Source organism: Streptopelia decaocto, assembly GCF_964273445.1.
Source record: "Streptopelia decaocto genome assembly, chromosome: 2".
In the NCBI taxonomy this organism is placed as follows: Eukaryota; Metazoa; Chordata; class Aves; order Columbiformes; family Columbidae; genus Streptopelia; species Streptopelia decaocto.
Genome location: NC_138655.1, coordinates 132,668,162 through 132,686,720, shown reverse-complemented (window position 1 = coordinate 132,686,720; position 18,559 = coordinate 132,668,162). Strand labels below are relative to the sequence as shown.

The window sequence follows — 18,559 nt, the reverse complement described above, 5'->3', positions numbered from 1 at the left end:
ACAGATTCTAGAAAAAATTACCCTTAATACAGATAGCTCTCTTGCCATTTATTCAGGATTTGCATAAAAGTTTGAGATGAAAACACATGAAGTTTCCAAGTCAACCACTGCAGTGGTCTCTTAGGCTACTATTAATAATCACTAACTGAACTACTCTACTATTAGGTTAGAATTCTGCATGGAAAAATCTTTATGTAATTTAGCTTTCAACTAACAAATTGCTGGTTAATTCAATCTGTTACTGACAGTCTCTGTGGTGATAATTATTCCCCACAGCAAATAATGCCTGTGACACTTAAAAATGTCTCCCTCCCCCATCTGACCTCTCCACATAACAGGGATTCTCAATCTGTTCTGCTTACAAATTAGCATAATACAATTGCTATAAAAAAACCTTATTTATCAATCATATAAAACACGCTGCAGATTTCCATTGCTATATAGTACATACCCCATGTTCTTTAGCAGCCATAACCACTTTTGAAAGAATATCTTCTTCAACAAATGGCCTCACAGCATCATGGATAATCACTACTTCTGGCTTCTGGAGCAGACGGTTGGAAAATTCACTCTCTGTAAATATTTTCAGTCCATTGAAAATTGACCGGTGACGAGTTACTCCACCTTTTACTATCGTAACTCTTTTGTGGCCGTATTTTTCAATGATAGACTTCATTGTTTCAATCTTTTCAGGAGACACCACCACAATAATGTCAGATATCCAACTTATCCTAGAAGAAATAGAACAAAAACAGAGAAAGTAGACATGAATGACTAAATACAAGTACAGATCTCCATGAAACAAAGAAATTCATATCAAAAGAAATTCAAGATGGCTACACAAAGCATATCTCAAAATACTCAAAGTCCATTTTTGTGTGTGTATAAGCACTCCACCCCTAAAGGGAGAGCTACATTAGAGGATCTCTACCAATATGTGGATGTCAACTGAAGTAACTGGAATTCCAGGAAGAGACTTGCTTCCAACAACCAGTTTGCAGAGAGAAGAGGTTAAAAAAAAAAAAGTGCACCTTCTGATAACCCTTCCAAAAGCCTTCAAAACAGTCTCATTCCTAGCTTCAAACATAATTTCTAAATCCATCAGCTACACTTTGTTATTTTTGGCTTTCTCTAAACTCAGTCTCCAATAAACTGGTAAATCCTGAGACCTGGAGTACTCCATGTTCTACTGTGCAGGTACACTGCATCCAAGTGAATAAGAGGATCGCAAAAAACTCTGAAACAAAGATCACTATCAAGACAGGCATGAGTAGTAATTGACAGATTGCTAATGAATCAAAATTGTGATACTTGAATATTGACAGAAAACATTAGACAGGTAGTTTGGAAAAAAAAACAAAAACACAACACACAAAGGTTTCTGCTCTAGAAAGCTAGCAAAATGTAAAAACATAGCTATGCTAGGCAAAATTACAGTAATATGAAAAGAATATTTTTAGAGAACTCCAAGCTTGTACTGTTGGTATCAGCCTAGCTCTACAACAGGGGTGGTGTGGGGGGAGAATGACCCACAACTCACAAGATTGAAACCAGCCATAACGGAAGTCAAGCTGAGGTCATACTTGTGTCAAAGGGCCTAGGAATACAAATTATAGTCACATGTGACATACTGTACTTGAAAATAACAGAAATGCTATAATTCAAATCCAGCTATTTCAGTGTCTTATGTCCTAAATGCTACGTGGAGTGCATTAAAAAGGATTTTTAATCATTTTATTTCCTTTCTCTGTCTGCACAGATGACAGGAGGGCTTTTGTATAACATACAATAAACTCATCAGATGAGGAATGATTACAAAACCAATTTACTATAATAAAACTCCTTGTGTAGCCTACAGATCCAAATACGAAGGGAAACTAATATGATATGTATATTCTCCTAACTAAAACTAGTAAAGCTATTGAAACTAATTTTGCAGACACAAGACAAAGGTACTAAATACTTTCAGTTGGAAAATTAAGAGTAAGAAATTTACAGTTCAAAAAAAGACAGACTTAAGCTATTGGTTTCTGCAGTAACACATGAGAAGGCATCGCCTAGGATTCCTTACTCCAAAAGGGAAGTTATCTGTGATACAAACCACTCCACTAGAACGATATGAAACAACAGAGCATCTTCCACCTTCTATATGTTTTTGTAATTAATGCAACTCCATGGTAAATTATTTCAATGCATGTTAAAATGACTATTAAAACTAAAATAAACTGAAGTGCTATTAGAATTCTTCAAAAGAAAAATTTGTCCTTATGTTCATTTTATTATTAACAAAGGCAGAAAAGAGAGCCAAACCAACATATTCTCAGCATTTTTTAAGTATTGAAGTTGTTCAAATGTAAAATCTGAAGTATTATGGTTTCAAGTTTCATTTCATCTTGTCACTCACCACACATTCAATGAAAGGTTTTCAAATCTCTCCAATGAGTCCTGGCAAAGTCTTACGTTTAGCCACCAAGCTTAGCACCTCTGCAGGACTTTAACTCGGAACTAGGACAAACTAATTGGATTCATCTCAGTTCTTTTGAATATTGAGAGTCTGTGGCTTAAAAAGCAAAGTTCAAGAGCTATTTCACACTAAAAAAGAACTATGCACTTCTATTTGCAGATAGGCTATAGCCTTGCACAGTTCCGAGTAACAGTGGATAGTCTGCACATCCACCAGTGACTGTGTAAAAACACTGACATTTTCCATTCTGGAGGCAAATGAAACAGATTATGAGCCAACTGGGTAGTACACAGCAGCTTCTGAGAAGAAGGGAAGAGAACAGAAGTACTGGCCAGGCTATGATAAAACTCTGCATGGGGCAGGGGTGGAATGGCTCAAGGCTTCCAGTGGTACCGAAAAGTGACAGGATGCGGTCACAGCTCCACCCTGTGTCTGGATAAACACATTTATAAACTGGAGTATGTCCTCCTTAAACTCATTCTGGACTAATATTCTATAATTAGCGCTGGGATTCAGAGATGCAACCTGTTCATATAGGAGTATAAAGACTGATTAGATTCAAGAAGAGCTTTGGCTTTGAAGCCTAACATGACCCATCAGAACTGATTTCTAAAACTCATGAAAAGCACTAATTTTCTAAAGTATGCTACAAATTCTCACGAATGAGAACTGTGCAACACACAGGTGCTTACTCTTTTAAAGATCAGCTTATGGAAAAGTTGCAAAGTGTTCTAATGAAGTAGAAAGATATCGTATACACTCAATCTGGCAGTAAATGGATCCTTTTTTCCTCTTTCAATTTGTCACAGCCTTTTCTTCAGAAAGATTCCATACTAAAATAATAAGCAGCTCAGGATTTGCTCAAAGGCAGTTTAAAAATAGAAAACACCTTTTCCATTTTATAACTGCAATATTAGATCAAGAAAAGGCAAGCTTCAGAAAGAATCAGCACAAGCCATGAAAAACATCAGAATACTGTCCGCTGATGTACTTTAACAAGCACTAAATACAGAACTCCAGTGCTTCCATACAACATCTGCTGTGGTTCTAAATCAGGTCTGATCAAATAAAATAGAAGCAACAACTCCAGTTACAATCCCTTAACTTGGGAAGGCCTCACTAGAAGGAAAACAATGCAGCAGAAAAGGACTATGTGTTTTTTTTTCCTGTGACTGTCCTTCTGGTCATCACCTACAGAGAGACAGACCAACCAGCTGCCTAGCAGAAAATAGTATTGTTTCATTCAATTTCAAACAACAGTATTTATATTAGCTAAGCTAGAACTCAAAGTACAGGAGCTCATTAACTCAGCAACAGATTAAGCTACCACGTGACATCACAGACTGCAGAGGAAATTAAATAACCAGTGAGTTAAGCTCTGAGACCTAAATGCTCCATCACCTAAATGGCTTATTCAGGTATAGATTTGACTGAGGTTTAACCTTCTCTTAGTTCACTCACATGTAAACCAGTGCTGAGCCTTCGATTTGACACACTGTTGAAATACTCACAGTTTCTTGCAACTCTTACCCAGACCAGTAACAACCCATCTAACAGGTAAGCTACCGGAATTGACAGTTTTATCAGCAAAACAAGGCCAGAACCAGGAGGGCACTGCTGAGACGACTGTCTTTAGAGGTACAAGGTAAATCTTTATGTTACTCTTGCTGATCATGTTATTCAAGTGCTGAATGAGAAAAAAAAGTCAAGAACAAAACACATTTGCAGAATGCAAATTCCCTTTTGCTCCCTAACGGCTTTATGATAAGAAAAAAAATATGACTACATATGTATATTTTACATTACAAAAATTTAAGTCTGAAAAGTTTCACAGGTATATTAAGGAAGTTTTGAACATCTCATGTACAGAAGCCATCTTTTTTTTTTTCTGGAAAGAAAATGTTCCTTATTAGTTAGGCAAGATAACAAAGATATCTTAATAAAATTGAAACAATCAGATTGTTTGCTATGATTATTATTAGCTCATAAGCAATTTTAACAATAAGCTAGAGATAACTGGACAAAATGAACTATCACAATGGATATATTTAACAAAACTGTAATTGTGTGACCTGTAGAGCAAGTGAACATGCACCAGCCAAGAGGGACAAATACTTGGCAAATAAACTACACAAAACACTTGTGAAGAGGTGATTTTTGGAAGCTCCCCCAGGTGATTTTTTTTTATTATATCAGGTCACCTGTTTAAGAGATTACATTAGAATAAGCAAAGTAAATAAAGCTGTCTGAAACCTTTATGGAAAATTTTTATTCTGTCAGTAAACATGTTAACTCTGCTTTTCTCTTTCCTCTTTCATAACTTCTCACCATACTTTCAACAACTGGTGGAATATGAGCACAGCAAGAATAGCAGCAGCTTATTTGTCCCAGAATTTTAACAAAAAACACAAACTACTAGTCCATATAGAAGCAAAAAAGGAATAATGCTATTCTAGTCCTGTTGAACTTGATGCAAAAGCCTTGCATAGTTCAACAAAAGTAAAAACAAACCCAATGGGGAAAAAAGAGATTTAACTTCTCTAATACACTTTAATTTTATCCCCCAGGTAGGACCTGACCTTCCTATCAGCACCACTGTACTAGCAATAAAAGAAACAATCATTTCTCCTCAACCCATTGCTTTTTCACCTTTTCTTCCTAAGGGCATAATCTTTGATTATTATTGGCAGGCCAACATTCCACATACTGTCATCCCATGCAACAGGATGTGCTGCTTATGCATTCGTGTCTGCTCTTGTCTGCCAATTTTTCCACATCAATATTTAAGATTCTCACTACTTTCAGCTGAACAGTGTAAAAACCTTTTCTCCTGATTTTTTAAAAAGCACATGCAAAACAGCTGCAAATTCTCAATTTGCTCATGTATTTCCATCTATATGTTGCTGCATTTTTCCAGATTAAAAAAGGCATTAAGTTACAGGCTAATGAGTCAATGATTCATTCAATTACAGCAGGTAAACGATAGACTTTAGAAGATAGTATCAAACTAAACACAGAAAATCTGCCACTTCTGGGTGACAGGTAATGTGACAAACTGCATTTCCTCAATACTACATTTTCATGCATACATTGGCACAAAGTAAGAACAAGGTACCTCCTTTGCAGTTTCAGAGATCAAAGTAAAAGTGTGGAGATGAAAATTAAAGCCATTCCAAGCTTTAGAGTACATCTGTTCCCAAGTCCCCATACACACAGACACTCCAGTATGGAGATGACAGAAATCTCTGCCTGTGACAGCACTGGCACCAGTTATTACACTCCTAAAGTTAAGCAGAAGCACTAGGCTGTTCCTTGCACAATCAACTTGTGATCACGTGCCTGGTTGGCCTGAACAATTAGAATTCAACCTTCTAATTTTGTGCAGCTTTAAGACATAAATATAGTATTATTGCCTAAAGAGCTGTCATTTTCCTGAAGCTCACTGGCAGCAAAATCTAAAGAAGGGTTTTTTTTAACAAATAACATTTTATTTTCCTATGAATATAATTTCCTCCCCAAATCTCACTCTGTTCTCTTTTCCAGGTCTCCAACACACTGAGGATATTACTCTTCACTGTAGATTCCCATGACATTTTGGCAGAAGCTACAGCTGTGACAAGCTTTGGACTGGAGCTTTTACTTACTGATGTGTTTAGCTTTGTGACTGACTGCTGTTGAAAATTAAATAAAGAAAACAAGCAATATTTCTTTCATAAAGTAACAAGTGACCTGAGGGAAGCCTCTCTGGGTGGGAATGGAAAAAGAGCCCCAAATTTGGTGTTCTACAAGTTTCCATGAGTTAAGAACTTTGGGAGATGTTGGCAGTTCCATTTCTTTTCACCACACTCCACTCATCCCCATTTATTCTCTCTAAAATCTAAAGGCTTGCTTCTCTACAAGTTACTGCAAAACATCCAGAGTGCAGCTGACGCTCCACTCCTACCTGCAGTGTTTCAAGCGACACTAGATACAAGACTTACATTATGTTAACATTTGACAATAATATATTAACTGTCAGTCACATGCCTAGAACTAAACAGCCTTATGAAAAGGAAAAACCTGACTGCTAAGATATCCTATTACTTAAATTCTTCACTGCAATGTAAACAAAGGAAAGTCACACATGCAGCCTCATATTATGTAAGCTATCAGCTTCTGGCCCAGCAACTGGGTCTTAAATCAAGCCAAGGGGCATTTGAGCTTCCTGCAGAGACCAAGAGTTCCACCACCACTGTATGGTGAGGGCATAAGAATGGTGTGGACTACTGAGGTTGTCTCACTATGAAGAGTGGATCCTCTTTCTAGGCCTCTAGGCAACATTAAGACCATCTCCAAAGCCTATAAGAGAATAGATCTTCTTTTCCAGCCCTCTGAAGTGTATCAAGACCCTCTCCAATGGCTACAGCAGGCACCTAGCTCAACAAACTAGCCGATGCTACAGAAATCCTTGAGCTTCAAGGCTGAGGGCCTTGAACAGATCTCCAGTAGCACTGGAAAGCAACACAGCTCCAAGGCACCGGCAGCACTGGGGAGGGAGAAGACCCCGTGGGTGGTGGTGCCAGAGCCAGGCTGGGACAGGGGGAGCACCCAGTCCTGCCCAGCACCTCTGCCCAGCGCCTCTCAAAGAATGTTAGGGATTGGAAGGGACCTCAAAAGATCATCTAGTCCAATCCCCCTGCCGGAGCAGGAACACCTAGATGAGGTTACACAAGAACGTGTCCAGGCGGGTTCTGAATGTTCCTAGAGGAGACTCCACAACCTCCTTGGGCAGCCTGTTCCAGGGCTCTGTCACCCTCACTGTGAGGAAGTTTCTTCTCCTATTTAAGTGGAACCTCCTGTGGTGCAACTTGCACCCATTGCCCCTTGTCCTATCATTGGCTGTCACCGAGAAGAGCCTGGCTCCATCCTCGTGATCCTCATCCCGAGCAAGGCTGCCCGGTCACAGCCCAGAGCACTCCCGCCCTGTCACTGCTCACATATGTGGACTGGGCGGGGAGAGCAGGTCCCGCTGACATGCAGAACCAAACACTCTGAAGGGCGGCGGCGCCGGGGACGCCCAGGGCCTGAACCAAGGGCGGCGGGCGGCCGCCAGCGGCTTCCTAGGCTCGGCAAGAGCCGGCGGCCGGGCCCCAACCAGCGGGAGGCCGCGACGGAGGGGAAGGCCCGCAGGGCGCGGACGGGTGCCGAGCGGCGCCTGCCTTGTTACCTCTCCATCGTCTGCACCGTGTAGCTGACGAGCGGCCTCCCTTGCACGGCGCAGAACTGCTTGGGGGTGGCGCCACCCAGGCGCTCCCCGCTCCCGCCCGCCGGCAGCACAACCGCCACCGGCGTGCCGGCGGGCCTGGCGTCGCCGGTCCCGCTGCTGGGCTCCATCTGCGCGGGGCGCTGCTCGCCTCCTCGCTCTCCCAGCGCCCCAGCAACACGAACGCAGCTGGGACAGCTCTACCGCCCGCGTGTTTTATTTGCCCGCGACGTCCGCAATCCAAAGAATCCAGCGCCCGCCCGCCCCCAGCGGGAACGGGGCCCTGCTCCTCGCCCACCCCGCGCTACCCAAGGCCCCACAGAGGCGTGCGGGCCCGGGCGCGGCCGGGCAGCCCCGCGGCATACGCCTTGACCTCGGAGGAGGCGGGAGCGCCCCCCCTGCCTGCGGTTCCCCGTCAGGGAAACAGAAGGCGCACAGTGCCACAAGTGGGGTACAGCAGCCATTGGCCCTTTAAGTGCCCGGCGCTGGGTTGTTCCCCACAGCGCATGCGCTCTCGGGCGGGGCTGCTCCACCTGCGGCGCGCCGGGGGGGTGCTGCCGGCCGGGGCGGTGTGGGTCGCCATGTCCGTCCCTGGGGGCGGCCGGAGCAGACGCTGCTGCGTGGCCTTCCTGGCCTGTACTGGTCAAGCAGGGCTGCTCTCTCTCAGGGAGGAAATAAAACACCTCGTATCTGGAGCTGAGGGGAAGGCGGGCCCAGAAACGCGGCTCTGCGTCTGCATCCGGGCCCCGGCTGTCGGGGGACTGCTTCTCCACTGGGTGGCTGGGGACGCCAGCCAAAATCTGATGTGTGTCCTCCTCGTTCCTAGAAGGCAGGGGTTGAAATAGCAGCAGTCGATTCACAGGGAGAAGCTGGGATGTTCCATCTTAGGGAGCTGCTGTAGGCCGTGGCTGAGACAGGTTGACCAGAAGACTCCCAGGGCTGATACCCATTAGATGGCAGAGGAGACCCAGTCTGGAGAGGAGGGGACTTGCTAAGCGGGACACCAGGCCACACATTTGTAATCATCAAAACAGGTCTCAGGTTGATATGTCTGGTTCCTCTACATCTTCAGCTGTAACTTGAATATATTTAATTACTAATCTTCACCTGAAAGTTTTGGACATTTCACTGCAAAGATGGCCTTGCAAATCTGAAAGGACTGCTGTGAGCTTGTTGCTGGTTATCAGGGCACAGTGAGGGCCAGCCACTCCGAAAGGGAAGGGGAGCCTGGAGCAGAGCACAGTATCAAGGCAGGTGAGAACAGTAGTGTCACCAGAAAGGAGGCAGGATGCTAAGCATGGGTCAGGGCCAGGATTGGACCCTCAGGGTCAGGCTTAGTCCAGTGGTCACCTGGCAAGGCCTCAGTGAGGCAACATGTCCCAGGGCAAGCCAGGAAGCTGAGGCAGGGGGTGCAGGTCAAGATCTGGAAGGCACCAGATCAGGTGCAGGTGTAGGGGGCCAACAGTAAAGACTGCTTAAAAGTAACTTCCAAAGGAAAAGGAGGAACGAAGGCTTCCAGCCTTCCTCATAACAGCTCTTACTAGTGGAAGACCTGCCTTTGGACTTGACAAGCTAAGTTCCTAAACTCAGCCAACTTCTTAAAAGTGGGTACACTCAGGACCCTAACATTGTCTTCTTTGATATGATTTTTAGAAAAAAAAAAAACAGTCTTGTATGCAGGCTGTCCTAAAATGACCAGAGGCCTTATAGTCTGCAGGATTTTTTAATCTCTTCTTTATATCTTTGAGAAGCTAACTTATTTACAGTTTTTCAGGTTTCTCTTAGTTGTGTTCAAATAGACTATTTCAGTTGGAAGGGGCCTGCAGCAATCATCTAGTCCAACTGCCTGAACAATTTAGAGCTGACCGAAAGTTAAAAGCATGTTTTTAAGAACATTTCAGAGGATCTTGGTCTCCCAAAGCCTCTGCCATCATGTCTGAACAGAGGGCAAACTGGCAGGAGATCTCCACTCTTTTCCTACATGAACTGTGTACACAAGTGACCAAAGCACAAAAGCCATCTGCACTGCTCCCCAAACCTGCAGCCACCCTCTCTGTGTAAACAGGAACTGAACTGGAACATTTATGGAGACTTTTCTGAGGAGTAGGTCTGATCCAAAAAGCAGCATGGCAGGAAGTTTATTCTGTCCCAGCTGAGCTGCTTTGCCAGTAAAATGATCATATGAAGTCGCAGAGGCATCATGTGTAGGAGTCATACAATAGGAGTGAAGTGATCCATGCTAGCAAAGGCAGAGTTCACAGATATCCTTGATACCTGCAATAGCAGGAAAGTCCCAGAAAATTGGTCAGTACAGTGGAGAACATAGGCACTTCACATGCAGAGGTGTCTTGACAGTTAAGACAATGAACAGAAATCACATCGGCTCATAACATGCAGTGAAACATGAGAGGGACTGATGCCAACCAAAGGAAAACATTTTGAATTAAAACGTACAGATGTGCCTTCTAGATAACGATGTCTCCAAAAGTTTCTGTAAGGAAAAAATACATTATCATGGGCATTGAAGGAAACAGGCATGTAAAGAAGAGGAAAGAATATGACTTATACAGATTGCTGAATAACTTCTGGAATCGAAGCCCTTTGCACCAGTGAAAGCATTAGCTAGAAGTTGAACTGCCTTCCTCCTGACAAGTGTTGGTCTCGTTATCTTCAGGATTATTTTTAGAAAATCCATTGGCTCAGAAACTGTGTTTACCTGTTTTTTTTCCTTTTCAATAGGTCTTATATTTTCTTTTCTTAGGAAGTATATCTTTACACCTAATTCCTGACAGGTGACATACATTTGTCTGTTGTCTCTTTTTAGGACATCCAAGTTTGCCCTGACTCTTCACCTCTGTGCAGATTGCCTTCCATTCAGCATCACCTCTTTGTTATCAGATGCCCAACATGAATTTTTCTTCTTAAGGTAGGCACCTCCAGTGTCCACAATTATCTTGAATTCCATATATTACATTATTCTGACTTTTTCTTGCAGCAGCTCTATGCAAACATGTTGACGGCAGGTTGTTCTGCAACATTCCCACTTTTTTTTCCCAATGTAACATACTTCCATTCATAAAGAACACAGACGTTAACCTAGTCACCTGCAGCTGATTTTCCATTTTTTCTTGTTTGCATTATTATAAGGTGCAAAATGAGGTAGTTTTCGTTCCCATGGCTCCTCCCACAGTACATTGATTCTGAGGGGTTGGTAAGCAGGATATTGTCAGACACAAACACAGCCATCAGAACTATTTTCCCCTTCCTTCTTGGCAATATGTTTTTGCAGTCCCCCTGCTGCAACGGTCTGTTCTGCCTAGTACCTTCTCTCCTGCCCAGCTGGTGTTTCTCCACTTCATTTATTTCATGCATATTAGTTTCTTCTGTGAAGGATAAAAAGGCAAGAGAGATTGAGGAAAAAGGATCACATGCCAGAATTGGTTCCATTCTTGTTCTGAAGCCCATTTTCCCTATTATGCTAGGTGGGTAAGACTTGATCTGTCCAGAAGAAATTATATTGGATAATAACTATGATGGATGCAGACTTCAGTGTCATCAAATATGTTGTATCTTGAGATTTGATGATCTGGCCAAACTGCACTTTGAAGCTGCTTTTGGCTGCACTTGAACATCAGATGCTTCAGAAGTTTTCATGCTTTCCACAGTCCTTGTGGAGTAAAAAGATCCTTGTGTTGATAGCGCTTGTTAGTTCTTCAAGAAGTCCCTCAGTATAGATTTTTGGGGTCTTGGTTAGACTGAGCTTGTTACTGCTATTTCTCCTTTTATTTTCTGTTTTCTTAGAAAATTATGCAGAAGGAAGGCCATATTTACATCATTATCAATTTATGTCATATCTTAGGATGTATTAAAAAAGCTGGGATTTTCAGTTTTACATCTTTTTAATATCCATTTGATAGTAACAGGCAGTGAAACAGTGGCATTTTGTGAATACATATTGTGCTTCAGTTCCATTCCATTTTGCATTTTTTTATTGAATCAATCTAATAATAATAATAATAATACCTTGTGCATGCTCATATATAAACATTTTAAATGGGGTAAAAAGTAACTTCACACATATTGGGAGAACAATTTTACACATTTTTTTAATTACATAAAGAGAGATGGAGACAACATTTTTGCCTCAAAGGAAGTAAAGAGCAGGCTAATTTATCTTTTCTGTGCAAAGGTATAACATCTGAAACCACAGTAGTTGTTTGCAATTATGCAGTGTAGAGGTTTTGATTGCGGGGTGACCATAAAACCATGGCAGATGTATTGTTAACCCTCTCTCCCCACACTTCCCCATTCAGCCCCTCTCTCTCCCCGCTTCCCACTAAGGACAGGCGATTGGGAGGGAAAGAAGGACAGAGAGAAGAGAGTTGGAAAAATTAAAAATGTTTTACTAATGCTACCAATAAAAATAGAGAAAATAATACAAAATATACAAAACCAATCCTGAAAGTCCCAGCAACTGCAGGGCTGGCACCGGAAGTCCTGGACTGGACTCTGCAGCCAACCAGAACTGGATTCAGTCTGTCACTAGGCCTCAGTTTGCAGGGACGACTCGCAAGGTCCTTTACTAATGTCAGCCATGGGGAAAAGGGATAAAGGGACGAGATCCTCATGATCTCCCACTTTTATATGAAGTATTCACATGAATGGGATGTTATATTTCGTTGGTCAGTTTCTGGTCACCTGTTTCTCGTTGCCCCTCTCGCGAGATGTACATCCATCCTTATCAGTCCAGTGACCTTGCATACCATTGCTATGTCTACCAAAACATGTATCTGGCTTTTCAGGAAAATGCAGCTAATATGAAAGCTTTAGCTGACAGGCACATTCACTAAAAGAGAAACTTGTTTTTAACAAAACCAGGACATGCAGTAAATATGCCAATCATATATTTGAAAAGTGATTTTTTTTCTTTTTTATTGAAGGGAGATATGTACAAATTGGAATTAAATTACAGAAGTCAAATTCACCTGAAAATTTAACTGCAGGGGGAAAAAAAATCATCCGTTTCTATAGCTGAAAATCATAATAGTATTTCCAGAGAACATAAAGTTATTGGAGTGGTAGAAATCATATTGAAGGGTTTTTTTGAAAAATTAGTAAAAGAGTAAAACGTCCCAATTGAAAATTGCAATTGAGTCTTCTGCAGATGTGGAATAAATAAACTGAGAAATTTTCTGTCCCTTTTCCAAGGTAATTTCTAAGCTCTTAAAGCATTTTTGGCTTTAATACAGGCAAATAAGATTAATTTACCTTTTCTTGACCAGCATCAAGGTTCACGATTGTGTGTTTGAAAGCAAAATGCATGCACTCAAGAAATATTTGGCAAAATAAAGTCAATTACAAGATCTAGAAGAGACAAAGCAAAAAATATTTAAAATCTGAGAGCCGTTATTGCAGCTAACATAGTATCTGCAGCATTCTGAACAGTGATGCAGGCTTTTAGCCAGAACCTCATGTTTGCGGGACTGTACTGCAGTAGTTTTATCCAGACATAGAAGTTGTTACTTCACTGGTGGTAAGCCTTAAAACGAACATCCAGAGCTGCAAGTAAGCAAGTGGAAGGTCAGTTCTCTTTAGAGCGTTTTTCTAGTCAAGTAGGATAGCAGTCTTGGCTTTCTTTAAGTCACCAATAACTGTCTGTAATTGTTGGAAGTCACTGTTTACAGAGACAGACACAGGTTCTTTGCATATCTAAAGAGATTAGAAAGTCCCCAAAAAGGCAGTATTTCAGGTTTTGCCTTGCATGGCTGTTGCTATTTATTGCAGTTTACACCAGATCTCAAAGTGTTAGGCTTCATCGCCATTTCTACATATAAGTATGAAAAAAAAAAACAGAGAAAGCATAGTCTGGCTAGGCATTTTGTTTCCAGATATTCTATTTCGTTTCTGATTGATCGCTAGAAAAAATAATCGTATGTCAGTTTTCTTTTATGCTCGTCACAATCTTTTACTTGTTGCCTGTGACTGAGACCTAATCAACCCACCGATTAGTCCTTTTGGACTGACTTACATCTTCACTGTTTCAGTCTTTGTTGCACAACGGCTCCGTCATAGTATTTGCTCTGTGGTGACAGTGATTACCAAGTCACTGTCATGTCACAGGGACCATATACCTTGAGACAGTATAATAGATAGTGGACTGTTGAAAAAAGAAAAAATATTTTCCCTCAAAATCATAATTAACACCTTTGTGAAAATCTTATGTAATTTCATATTAGCATATTTTGATGTTTGTATTGTTACAAATACGATTGCAAAGGGTTCTTTCTTGCTCTGAGATTCTTTGATGAAAGATGCTATGAATGTGTGGAATACTTATATAAAGTGTTGTGCTATTGATGTTCTCCTATTGCTATATGGAACTAAGATCAAAACAGCAAGGGAGTTATGCACATGCATAACTTAAATGATGTAAATAGTTCACTATCAAATATCAAAGAGTGCTTACATGCCTAATATACCATGTGCATAGAATCACCTATAGATGACATCCCTAAGGGCAATTCTAGGTGCTCCTGCCTTCCTATGCAGTTCTGCAAAATATTTTTCATGTATGTTTTTCATTTTTGACAAAATGATGTAGAGAGCTTTACATTTTAATTAATGAGGTAGAAGTGTTCCATAATTTTTAGTTTGTTAATAGTTGAAGCATAAATAGAGAATATGGAGGCTACAAATGTAAAGGAAATGTGGTCTCTGAACACAATGGAGTGTTTTCATACTTGCACGTCATTGTAGTGAAGTGTTGAAAAACATATGTTGAGTTTCACCTGTTGCATCATGTGTGTTTTATGTCACAGCTTTGGCATTGTTCTACATGCTTCTAGTAGATAAATTTCTTCTAGAGTCTATGAATACTTGATACACAGAGGGAGCATCTTGCTTATGTTCTGTGCAAGTGCTAGAGAAAAAATTAACAGAGATTTCAGCTGATGTTTGGTACACATTTTAAAGCTTCACCCTAAAATGTTATATTCTCCCTGGAGTGTTTATCTGTACTGTACTTGATAATCCTTTAGGCTCTTTCTCTGGGGTATGGAAGGTTAGTTCAAGAGCTACTGAGTATTTTGTGTACACAAAGTAAAATACCTTCAAGATAAGAGAATTACTGCATAGTATCTAATCCAATAATTCATGAGAATGAGAGTCCCTGGCTGGAGGAGGTCTTGTGAAATTCAGAAAGGTTAAAGACTTGAAGAAAATCTTCTACTGCTTTGGGGAGTGCTTTGGCAAGTCGGTGAGGAAGTAGAGGCCTCAGGTAATTTTTCGTTAGAAATGGTTGATAAGTCTTAAACACTTGGCTCTGGAAGGGTCTTTATAGGTTCTAGGCACGTTCGTCAGATGTTAAGTAATGCCAGGGTTGGGTAGGCCTGTCTGCTCAGCTTTAACATCACCATTTATTGTGCTGCTTTGTAGGAACCGTGGTTTAGGGTGTTCAACTGTCAAGAGTTCATTGTATAGTGATCCTAACAAAGATTAAGACATGGAAGTTGAGAGCCCAGAGGCTTTTTTCCACTGTCACTGTGACTTAACAGCAGGTGCCAGCCATTACGGTAATGCCCTATCACCTCAATATAAAAATAAATGTTTAATTTAATCTTTTTTGGATACACATTCAATTGTCACTGGAGAAACATTTACCTCTGAGGAAACAGTAACAGTAGTTTCCTTTTCCCAAAACAATTCAACGGAGAGATAGTCTATGAACTGGCTAAATATCTGGTGTTAAGTGACAAATGCCAGTGATACAGAATGATGTAACTACTCCTACATGTATACAGTCCTAAAATTACATTCAGCCCTTTGAAGGCAACCGCAAGGCTGGTGTGCCCCCCGGTGAAAATGAGTTTGACACCCTTAACGTAGTGAAGCACCCCTAATGTAGTGAAGGGATAAAGTTATATTTAGAATAGAGTTGGTATTTTCATTGCCTTAAATCTTTGTTTTAATTTTGATGTGTGCGTATTATCGTGCCATGTTTTATTGCTTTATCGTGTTCTGTGTTATCTCCATGAAATGTTTTTGAACGAAGTGAAACAACATGATGGACAGAATCAAATGACACCAATGAAAATTTGCAGATTTGGTATGAATATGAGTACAAGCTTTCCTATTTATTGCTACACTGAAAATACTGCTTCTGCGTCTCCTGTTGTGTTAATCATGGTCCTTACTCTTAGAATGATGGGAATGTTATTAATTAATCTCATATCTGAAGAACATAAATGAACTCAGTTTGTCAGAGTTTATATAGGAGGGATACTATCCATGTAAGTTTCTACTTAACAAATTAAGTCTTGTCCTAGCTATATGATCAGGGACTAAAATTGCAGCAGGTGTGACAAGATACTGTTCAACACAAAAATTTACCTTTGCCTTCATTGTGGATTTGTGTGGTACACATTAGACAAAACAATCACATGGAGCTAGTTCATTTTTCTCCTCTTCTTTTGAATTTTTAGTGTTATGTTCTAACCTTTTTGGCAGTTTCTAAGGGAAGTGCCTTAAAATGCAGCCAGCCTTGTGGAAAGTTTTGTGAATCTTTTTTCTCTTTATAAATATTTGCTTTATAGTGAGCAAAACCTGCAGGATGGTAGTCCCTAAAAACAGTAGTCCTTTCCTAATCCTTTGCCCCATCCTTTGCTGGCTTGTCCAGTACTAGCATGAAAATGTCAGATTGGAAAGAATGAGTCCTTTGATCCCATTCAGTATTTAGAAAGATCAAGGTTACAGACTTTTCCGAGCTGCAGTGATGTGGCTACCTGTCATCCAGCAGTTATATAGGGAATCAGGCTGTTTAACCTAACTAACTACTGGAAAGAAAATAGTTTGGTCATTGAGACACCAGGGAAAGAAGAGTTAGATGTTGCCAAAGCCAGAAGTTTCGAAGTGGAGGGCAGAAGCAGGCAGGTTTTTTGAAAGGCGCTGCAGTATTTGAGTAGATAAAGAGTACCACAAAGTACTACATTCTTAAATTAAGATTCAGATAGTGGCTTGAATGGTCTGTCTAATGAGGGCTTTTATGGAAGAAGTATGCAAAAAAGTATTTAATTAAGCAAATAAAAATGGAAATCCATCTTAATATTTACTTTCTTCTTGGCAAAGGACATTGCAAACATTTTCTTCTGGCAGGAGTGTCAAGATTCATAATGGATTACAAAAGGTTCAAAAGAAAATATGGCGATATTTCCTGGTTTTGCTAAGAATAAGTTTCTATTTTAGTGAATTTGGCTGTCAGCTAAAGCTTTCATATTAGCTGCTTTCCTGAAAAGCCAGATACATGTTTTGGTAGACACAGCAATGGAATGCGAGATCATTGATAAGGATGGATGGACGTCTTGTGAGAAGGGCAACAAGAAACAGGTGATCAGAAACTGACCAATGAAATATAACATCCCATTCACGTGAATACTTCATATAAAAGTGGGAGATCATGAGGATCTCATCCCTTTTTCCCTTTTCCCCATGGCCAACATTAGGAGAGGACCTTGCGAGTCGTCCCTGCGAACTGAGGCCTAGTCACAGACTAAATCCAGTTCTGGTTGGCTGCAGAGTCCAGTCCAGGACTTTGGGTGCAGGCCCTACAATCTGCCAGAGCAGTTGTATTATTTTCCTCTATTTTATCAGTAGCATTAGTAAAACATTTTTAATTTTTCCAACTCTCTTCTCTCTGTCCTTCTTTCCCTCCTGATCGCCTGTCCTTAGTGGGAAGGGGGGAGAGGGAGGGGCTGAAGGAGGAAGCCAGGGGGAAGGGGTTAACAATACATCTGCCACGGTTTTGTTGTCACTCCACAATCAAAACCGCAACAGGATAATAGTTGCAGAGCACCTGAGAGAGGTTTTATGGATAACTCACTACCTGCATGGTAGTTAATGGTCTTGTTCACAAGACCTGTGACCTGCTGTAATTTTATAAGAATATCACTGAGATTTTGCTCTTAGATTTTACGTAGCTCGTAAACAGGATTTTGAGCCAAATTGTTCAACAAGGAAGTCCAGGTGTGTGGTAAACCGGTAATTTTCTAAGAAACCTGTATGTGAGTCTTTTCAACTTTGGCAGTATTATTCTTTCTCCTCAGAAAGAGGAAGCTGTGGTTGACTACCAGAAGATACGATCAATGCAGTGAAACATGAGTTTCTGTGAAGATGTCAGATTCTGAAGTCTCCCTGACTTGCCCTCATTCAGTATGGAATACGTGGATAGTACAGACACACTGTACTGTGCATTCTTCCCTTTGCATGAGAAAAGAAGACAGAAACAGTCAGAAATGGTTATTTACCATGTGAATTTAGACTTGGCAGTGCATTAAATCCCAAGGGTGGCATGTGCATTGGCTAATGTTTGGCTTAGCAATCTGCGGACAGAGCAAGTCTTTTGAAGTCTCATGAAAAGTTGTGATGATCAGAAGAAACTGCAGGACATGGAGCACATGCTGTCCTTCACATGTCACTTTGTTCCATTTTTTGATCCATTTTCTCTTCTTTCTCCTCTTCTAGACACACCCAGATTCAGACAGTTCAATAACTGAAAACAAAAGATGCACTGCAGCGATCCAACCTGTCCTCCACTTCTATAAGCTGTTCTGGCTACAATCCTGAAAATTGCAGTAAAGATGCACAAAAGCAAAAAATTCAGCATGCATTCATTGGAATAAAAAAGCAAGTGATCCTTGCTAACAGCAACATTTTTGCAGCTTTACATTTTAGAAACTCTCAGACCTCTGTTCTCCATCCCAGCTTAATGGCCATAGGGAATCTGAAAGAGCTTTCTTCAACCCATCCCAAAAATAAATGAATAAATAAATAAGTAAATAAATAAAATAATAATCTAACAA

The 18,559-nt window shown here is 40.9% G+C and overlaps 1 protein-coding gene and 1 long non-coding RNA gene across 3 annotated transcripts in view; one reads left to right on the top strand and one right to left on the bottom strand.

Moving 5' to 3' along the window:
- CRPPA (CDP-L-ribitol pyrophosphorylase A) overlaps positions 1-8,047 on the bottom strand; it is a 127,388-nt gene extending 119,341 nt beyond the window's left edge. For both annotated transcript variants that reach the window (XM_082044159.1, XM_082044158.1), the window contains exons 1-2: positions 7,671-8,047; positions 452-731 (exon numbers count right to left, since the gene is read on the bottom strand). In XM_082044159.1, the coding sequence (XP_081900285.1) occupies positions 452-731; positions 7,671-7,837 (447 nt within the window). In that variant the 5' untranslated portion in view covers positions 7,838-8,047. The remainder of the gene's footprint in view (positions 1-451; positions 732-7,670) is intronic.
- A 251-nt stretch (positions 8,048-8,298) lies between these two features.
- On the top strand, positions 8,299-18,496 carry LOC309436400. The gene is made up of 3 exons (XR_014183335.1): positions 8,299-8,960; positions 10,531-10,632; positions 18,222-18,496. It is a non-coding gene; the product is annotated as an uncharacterized lncRNA (long non-coding RNA).
- The last annotated feature ends 63 nt before the right edge of the window (positions 18,497-18,559 follow it).